Source organism: Coffea arabica, chromosome 3c, assembly GCF_036785885.1.
Source record: "Coffea arabica cultivar ET-39 chromosome 3c, Coffea Arabica ET-39 HiFi, whole genome shotgun sequence".
Lineage (NCBI taxonomy): Eukaryota > Viridiplantae > Streptophyta > Magnoliopsida > Gentianales > Rubiaceae > Coffea > Coffea arabica.
In genome coordinates, this window is record NC_092314.1 from 6387435 (window position 1) to 6396286 (window position 8852).

At 36.1% G+C, this 8852-nt stretch overlaps 1 protein-coding gene across 1 annotated transcript; it reads right to left on the reverse strand.

Annotated features, from left to right (window-relative positions):
- Nucleotides 1-4028: 4028 nt before the first annotated feature.
- Nucleotides 4029-8852, reverse strand: LOC113734631 (uncharacterized). The gene is made up of 5 exons (XM_027261243.2): nucleotides 8717-8852; nucleotides 8507-8596; nucleotides 7487-7636; nucleotides 5443-7031; nucleotides 4029-5208 (listed from the first exon to the last, which is right to left on the reverse strand). Exons 2-5 carry the CDS (start codon nucleotides 8564-8566, stop codon nucleotides 4302-4304), a joined length of 2706 nt encoding a protein of 901 aa, XP_027117044.2. The 5' UTR covers nucleotides 8567-8596; nucleotides 8717-8852; the 3' UTR covers nucleotides 4029-4301.

Sequence of the window (8852 nt, forward strand, 5' to 3'; positions counted from 1 at the left end):
CTCGTACATTTCAAAATTTTGCTGGAAATCCTCAGAGTCGGTTGGACTGGGGCAGCAGTTGGTTGGATGAGGGATGGATTCATAGGTGGGATATTCCATGTTGGTTGCCTCAGTCAAGGGTGAATATAATGCAGAGTTAAGATCACATTCTTTGAGTTCAGGATTGAATACTATGTACATGGAAGTAGAGAAAATTAGCCGCTGGTGAGCAGTATCATTTGTTTCGGATGACTTTTGAAGATGCGATTTGATGAATTCCGGGCTTGAGATTAGCGAATGCCAATATTTCGAGACGCACATGAACCTCACAAGGGATTTGATTGGGAGTCTTGTGAGGATTTCAAAGATCAGTTCAACTGGGAGTTTATCACTGACAGCCTTGGTTTCCATTCTTGGCTGATTTAAAGTTGGCTGCTGAAACCCAAAAAATTATATGGTCTTTCTGTCCCACTTCTTGTACCGATCTTTTGCTCAGACGAGTGTCAGTATCCCCAGCAGTGTATTGACACCTTGCCAGAAAATAAAGCGTGAGATAGAAATTGGCATAAGTGATGAATATCTAGAGCCCTCGAAGAACAAGAGAAAAACCAAGCAACAATACTTGGCCTCAAGAACAAAACGGAAAGAAGTGGCACAAGATCAAAGGGAGATTCACAACACTTTTAAGATGCAGAAAGCTTAAATTTCTTTTTTTATTTTCGGTAGGAAAAAAAAGACGTAGAAATATATAGTACTGCTACGTATATAAGAGTAGGACGTAGCTGGAATCAAAGAAAGTAAAAAGCAAGACTAACTAATTCAAACTTAATGACACCAAAGGAAGTACCGAAAGAAATTTACGAAATTGATTTGCATTAGTTAAAATAATTCTTGGGTTTGGATCAATTTGTGACACATGACATATCAATGGTGTCATAAGAGGGTGACAACTTTGTAATAATCATGCACTCAACACATCCAAACCTATAATTTTGTAGACCAGAAATCTGAAACTGAAAACCCCAATTAGGCAGTTTCCTCCCTTTTCTAATCGTGGGGTTTCCAATGCAATCCAACCAGTTACATCGCTTCTGGCTAGAAATGCAAACCAGCCAATTACATGAACCCAAAATTGTCACCTTATGCCCTCTAGGTATCGAATATTGGCCTCAATCACCAATAATGCATAGACGAGATATAGTATCACGTTGGTTGTCTCAGTTACAAGTGCATTCAATGCAAAGTTAAGATTACATCCTGTGAGGTGATCAAACAATAAGGGAGGAAAACCAGAGAAGATTAGCTTATGGTGAGCGGTGTCGACGCTGGTTTGAGACGATGTTTTAGGATAGATTTTGATGAATTCTGTGCTTGAGATTGAAGAATCGCAAGATTTCGAAATGCACATGAATTTCATAAGGAAATTTATTAGGAGCTGTGAGAGGATATCATAGATGAGTGGAAGAAGAGAGTAGGTAATAGGAGCCTCCTTTCAATTACTCGAGGAATTTATAGTTGGCTGTCACCATGAAAAAATTATAATGATGATAAATCAAAATGCAATAGTGGCCTCAGAGTTAGCCGAAAAAGGATTAGAAAAAGGAAGAAGAGGAAGAATTTTCGATGTAGGATTTTGCTGCTGTAGCGCCATCATCACCTTACCCGCCAATGAATGGCAGTTGACGAGCACTTTTCCACATTTACCGGACATAATACAACAAATTTGTGTGCTTATTTGAAAAACAAACCAATGGTCTCTTGGGCTGTCGGTCACCACAAAGGTTTCAAATGTTCGAATCTTGCTCTTCCTATCAATTGTCACTAATATGTGACTTCTATTAAATGCAAAGATTGTGTAATAGTCTACTTATCGATTACACTATTTTGATCTAGAGGCGGGGAATATTTTTCTCTAATCCTCCTAACCCAGTTAGGCCCTCCTTTAGATAAGTTAAAATAGGAGTAGAATTAATGTAGAAGTTGCCAATTGACAAGGTTGAGAACAAACCAAATAAAAAAAAAAAAAAAAAGATAGAACACTCGTTAAGAGGAGTTACGCTTACCTAGGATATTTCCCTATTGTCACTTTGAGAGTCACTTTTTCTTCTTGTTAAAAATTAGGGTTAATGTCAATTATTCCGCTTTAGTCCTTAAATTATAAAATTATTTCTATTATAGTCCCAAAAGTATATTCACTTAAATAAAAAAAATCTATTCCACCTCCTCAACAATCTTAATTAAATGGGACAAAATTATAGTTTAGGGATTAAAGTGTCTCATTTTAAAATTTAAGAACCAAAGTAAAACTTTTGATATAGTTAAAGGGTGCAAAGTGGAATTAACAATAAAAAATATTATCCAATTATCACTGAAAACTTCTTTTTTTTCTCCTTTTTATCTATTGTTAAAGTTTTGCTTGTGTTGGTAGGTAAGGTTTCAGGAAGTCAAAAAAAAGAGTCGGGTCCCAAGAGTAAAGTCATGACTTCTTCTTCAGTCAAATGGAGGCCAAGTTAGACTTCAAAGGAATCAAAGGTTTAATTTTTTATTTTTCACCCAAAAGAATGGGAAAGTCGAAGTGGAAAGGGTAAATAGGATTGTTAAGAATCGAGGAACAAAGATAAGCAGCTAACAAAGGATTATTAGCGTACACCAAAAAAGTTATTATCGTTTTAGCAAAAAAAAAAAAAGGGGGAAGGCTATGTTTGTTTTAACAAAATCTTGCTAATATTTAGCAGGAGTTATCTATTTATTTGTAAACCTTACTCCTCTTTTGTTAACAGCAGCCATTAGCAAATTCCATGACTTTCTAGGACAATCTCAACCAGTTATTAGCAAAGTTTAGTATCTTTTAAGCAAACTAATTTACCACATTAACTCTCTCCAACTTTCATTCTTCATTAATGTCTAATACGCTAATTTGGAGGTGATATAGAGATTGAAATTTGGCTTAATTAACGGATGCTTAATGGGCACTCGTTAAGAGGGACTCAACTATTATTTTTTTGAAAAAAATATAATTAATTTAAAAATTATCGTAATACAAGGCGTGTAATAAATGTGAATATGCATATTTATATGACAACTTAGGTGTGATTTAGGTATCTATATTCATTGAACACTTGTTGAAAAAATCATTAAAATTTTCAAAAGCCGTAGTATCTCCACAAATAGTCTGAAACAAGGACGCAACTCGTTCAGATGACCACAATCAACTTATAGAAAAACCATGAACTTTCAGATTTTTTGGGTCAACTAAATTCAGATGTAGGAGTTGTTGCCCGAAACAATATAATCCTCTTTCTGGTTATTTCTTGCAAGAACAAACATTATTAGGATTCAAGATATAAAAGACTGTACTTGGGACCAAATTTATGGCAATATATTTATGGATAATTAATTAAAATAAGGATTTGTTTAGCGGATATCCATTGGACACTCATTAAAATATATTTTAGATGTCATATTTCTGAAAATATAAAATTGATTAGGAAAAGTGAATAAATATAAGGGAGAGTAGGTATATAAGATTAAATAGGAAAAGCATATAAATATAAAAAAAGGTAATAATTGTTAGTATCTATATATACATGATAGGTTAGGTGAATTTTAGAATTAATTTTTCCTACACTGACGGTGTATACACGGTCAGCTTTGGATAAATGACAATTATGCAAAATTTGAATTTGAAATTCAATTTTTACACACATATTATGAATCAAACGGTGACAGTGCAAAATGAGCTTTTGTATAATGGATTGTGCAAAATTTCCCAACTTGTGATTGTTAATGCTTTGCACTGAGCATGAATACAAGTTCCCTACACAACAAAAAAAAATGAATATTATAGTTTCCACCATTACATAAGAATGCAACGCATTTTATTATGTGCTGTGGGGAAACCTTTCTTGCATAACTTATTAGACCAAAGTGATCGAAATTAAAAATACAAGGGACTAAATTAGTTTTTTTTTTTTCCTCTTGAAGTATTTGTTATGAAACCTCGAGGGACTAAATTAGTTTCTTCTCCTAGAGGTATTGTTATGAAACCTCGAGGCGAATGGGTGAGCAAGGCAGCCGTCTCAATGATGTCGATGAAAAAAAAAAATTTTTTTAACTAGCATTGAGTCCTCCACATATGCAGGACGTATTTCTTTTACCTCACTAGTAAGGGAAAAGTAAGGTACATGTCTAGCTATTCAGTCAAAAGAATGGAACTCTCTTTAACTTATTGGGGCTCGATGCTTCTCTGCAGAGGAAAACATATGATTCACTCCTTTTGCTTCTGAGTAAGAGCTAAAACATCAGTGGAGTTTTACGATCTCTCAGGCATCACCAGTTAGTCTAACTAAGTGAGAGACAACATCTTCAAGACGAGAAAAATGTGTCAAAATTTTGTCATGAATTTCATTCAATCCGGTCTGATTATGCTGCCAATGCGAAAGTCCATCACCCATGACTTTCAAACCACTCTGCAATAATTCAACTCCTTTGCCTATCTCATCGGGGAATTTCCTTTTCTTATTACCATGGTTGTGTTCATCAACCTCCATGGCATCATCACCAATTGCAGCTTCCTCATTGATGGCCAAGTTTTTGTTAAGCATTTCCTTGAGCTTCAAGCCTTCTTTCAGAAGCATCCCAGTGTGATCAGGGGTAGGCTTCGTTAAAATGGAAGCCGATTCCTTGTCTAGAAATCCTTTCAACTCGGCCATGAATCTGTCCTCATCTGCTTCATTTCCTGACTCCAAATCAAATGAAAGAGCCGCATCTTGTGGAACAAATCTCCACAGTTGGACGCAAGGTGTACGAGCAGCGAAATATCCAAATGCTGTCAATGCTAGGTGAATGAAGGCCCAGTGCTGCTCTCTCAATAACATGTGATACAATTCCCAAACGGCTGAAGTCCTTGCATTATCATCACTCTCTGCCAACTCAACATGACCCAGACCAGCCATAAAGTTTGCTAGATTAGGTTTGCATTGAAACAGTAGACTGTCTTCTGCTGATAAAGCTGGTTTGGGGATAAAGAGGTTTCTAAGTTCTAGGATGACTCCCTCTATTTCATCACAGGAGTACAAATGCTTCATGTTAGAGGTGATGGTTAAAACTTCAGTAAGGAGCCTGCAGTAGATGTCCTTCAATTTGCTGTCATTGCATTTTCTGTACTTGTCAATGATAGCAACCAGAAACTTTAAGGTCTTCATTTCTGGATCAGATATGCTAACCTGTCTACAGGACACGTGAACCAGCATAAGGCATATTTTGCTGAACGTAAATGAAGCTGGTACAATAAGCATCTAAATTATATCATTAGGGAAGGACACGGCCACCAAGTAACAACTTCTGGACTCTGGCGTATCATTCCATCCAGACAGGTAATCAACCAAAGAGAATTTGGATATGAAAAAGTAAAAACTACATCGAAATTCTAAACTACGTACTTTAAGAAAAGAAAATACTTACTGAGACAGCAATGTAGCGGATAGAGCATCTACTGGAGCACCATAAATTTCAAAACCACTTGTTTTTGGTAATTCACTACCAAAGCTCTCCACAAAGCAGAAATATTCTGTTAAGACTCTGGCTTTTGCTGTACTTCTTGTCCTTTGTGAAAGTATAGTTAATGGGAAACCTTCCATGAGAAGAGCTGTGTAGATCATTGATGAATCTTGAGATTTGTTATCTCCTGTAACGGCATCGTAAACTTGATCTGCTACTGCTTGTGAACAGCAAGTAACAATCAGACAAATAGACCTTGCAATCTTTCGAAGAGCACTACCAGGACTGAAAACTGCTTCTGGAAAAGCTGTGTACCCTAGTAATGCACAAAGCTTGTCAATAATGTCTTTCACCAAACTGGTCTCAGCATGACGTAGCAGAAAACACCATAATTCAGTAACAATTTCCCAGCAAAGAATGTGTGGGTGCAACAAATTTTCCAGAAGGAAAGATTCTATCTCACCCCATGCTGGATTCGAAGACATAACTACCATGAATGTTTCTAGTGAACTGACTATAGTATGAAAAAAAGGCTGGTATATGAACTCCTGGTTTTTACGTGAGACGGGAACTTGCAGGGTAAGACTGGCAGCATATACATGCTCATCGACAAGAATATCCAAAAGCCACTGAAGCTTCCTGGCCATCCAGAATTTGACATCATCTTCAAGATCAGCAGAGCTTTTCAGAAGTTCAAGAAACAGGTTTACTCGACCAAGAAAAAATGTTTGGACTGCCATAGCAGCACAACTTGAAAAGTGGATTCCATCCACTGTATAAGGCAAATTTTCACCATTAGATACCCTAGGAACAGGATTCAGATTACTTTCATCACTGAACAACCAGTTCAAAACTTGAAACTTCTCCTCTTGTTTTACTTGGATAGAATTCAGGAGAGAGTTGAGTAAATGGAAGGATGTAGGCTGTAGAATTTCTACCAAAGCTTCAGTTGCAGATTTTAGATGTTCCTCCTTGCTCAAAAAAAATTTTAAGGATGAGATCATAACAACACATCCTACCATCTCCTTGTAAACAGAAAAAGCTTGGGTTGTATATTGAGAGACAATTCTTACTGCATTAATCAGATAAAACTTCACGGGAAGGAAAATCCTTTTAGCTTCTGTCATAGTGAGAGTTTCTTTCAGTTGCAATGACCAAGTCTCAGCCGCACATCGCAAAGATTGCTGGGCAAGTGAAATTAGACTGACAACAACACTTGCTACATCTACCCTTGCAGCTAAAGCACCCTTTCCGAGCTGAAGTAAGGTAACAACTCCTTTCCAAGACAGATTAAGTACACTTACAAGACTGCCTCCATCATTAGCTGCAAGAATGCCTACTTCACACAGCTTATCTATTGTACATTTTGTTATATTAATAACATGATCTGCATCACTAGCCCCTTCAATAACTAAGACCTTCTTATCCTCGTTCATTTTCAAACTGTCAAAATCCCAATTTACACCATTGCAATATACCTTACATAATCGGATAACAGCATCAAGAACCACTTGAGATACCTTCTGAACTTCTGAACCAAATCCAGGTATCCTCTGTCAAGAAATGACAAAAGCAAATGTCAACAATGATTTAGACATTTTCCTTGAGATGATTACTTAATGTGCAAACTGGTTTGAAACTTAATAGAGATGCCTAAAAGCACATAAATAAGAACAAAGATTACATGAGAGAGACGCTATTCTTACTGAAAAATGTCTGAAGAATGACCAAATGCAATTGAGGTGACAAAGACAAAAACGATGAGCAATTGCCCGACTTTACAAAAAGTCACCATTAGATGCAATAGGAACATTTTGCTATGCCAATTAGTATTATTGCTTCTTCATTTGAAGTGCAATTCAGTAAACACCAGCAGATTGGAACCTACAGAATATGCATAGTTAACGAAACAAGACTGATTAAAACTGTAGTGACCAACTACAGCAGAATACCTTTATGTCTGACAGTGCGTCTTTTGTCAAGTTTAGTTGTTCTGAAATAAATATACCTTTATCTCTGACAATGCATCTTTTGTCAAGTTCAGTTGTTCTGAAATAAAATTTTTAATTGTAAGAATGAACTCCTTGCTGCTGGAGATGGGATATCTTGCCATAGCTGAAAAGCTAGCAGCTGAGTAGCTCAGCAAATTCAAGAGCAACTGCAACAAAGTCAAGAGAGTATAAATAAGGCAACCACAGAATTGGTGGCATCTTGTGTTGTATGTCAATTCACATTCATGTCAAAGAATTTACAAAAACACAAGGTACATTAAATTACTCTCTTGAAATTATCTAATAGTTGATTTTACATAGCACAGTACATTTTGTGCAGCAGAAATTGAAGCTAAGTTAAACAAACTATCACAAAAGGTGGAAGTTGTCAGCAATAAAATATATACTTACACATGAACCTATTATCATATGACAAGATATAGAACCACCACAAGCACTTGGCAACAGAAGCGTATGATTTCACCAAATGAAGTCTAGGCAGGAAGATGTATCAGATTTTAGTGTTGCTAAAACATACCAATCCATGATATTCAACATTCAGATGTGATGTAGTCCACACAAGTTATAATCAAGACCATTCACAGGTCAATAGATGCGTTCAATAAAACTAAATTTTCAGACAGAATAAAAGCAAATCTCTAACCAATTGAAATAAATCAGATCTTCTGAACAAGCTCTATGAAATTAAAGCCTTTCCAGAACAATCAAGGATTGCTTAACTACTGTATCTTGTACTCACAAAGAGAGTGTATCATCTCTTTTGAATTTGATGAAACTTCTTTTGAATGTGATAGGAAGTTAGGAAAATACTTTCATAAAGCAGAACATAACATAGAATAAGTACAAAGTCGGAATCCAGTCCTCATTCCTCAATCTTATTCAGGACATAAAGACGAATTTCTTGTCGAATTTCATCAATCTAAGAGCTATTTTTGTCACTGAGGAGGATAACTAGCAATGACATAGTTCTTTGTGAAAAGTCTAACTCACTAGAATTTAACTTGCCAACATGTTACCTCAAAAAACAAGTCGCTGTGTTCTTCTTCTGGAGATTCTTCAGTTGACATTAATGTCATTTTTAGATGCTTGCGACACCATGCACTTGCCTAATGATTACAGAATGAATTAAACACATATATTGTTGGTGAGTTGCAAGAAAATCACCCCTTGTCTAGAAGAGTATTATAAATCAAAAACATATTTACATAGAATTGAAGGAAACAAACCTTTATCCCTAGGCCCAGAAACTCTCCTTGGCATCCAGAAATGTCTAGGTCTAGATATTTTGCAGCAATGTTCAATATCGTCTTGTTCAATATGCATTGAGAAATGTCCAAACAAGTAAAGTCTTCCCAGAATACC

What these genes read in the sequence shown, in the direction of transcription:
- LOC113734631 (XM_027261243.2), bottom strand. Translation starts at nt 8,566, where the DNA reads ATGACATTAATGTCAACTGAAGAATCTCCAGAAGAAGAACACAGCGAC. An exon ending in ACAGCGACTTGTTTTTTGAG is followed by an intron (nt 7,637 to 8,506) that starts GTAACATGTTGG and finishes ACTTTGTTGCAG; the next exon opens with TTGCTCTTGAATTTGCTGAG. An exon ending in ATGCATTGTCAGAGATAAAG is followed by an intron (nt 7,032 to 7,486) that starts GTATATTTATTT and finishes ATTTCTTGACAG; the next exon opens with AGGATACCTGGATTTGGTTC.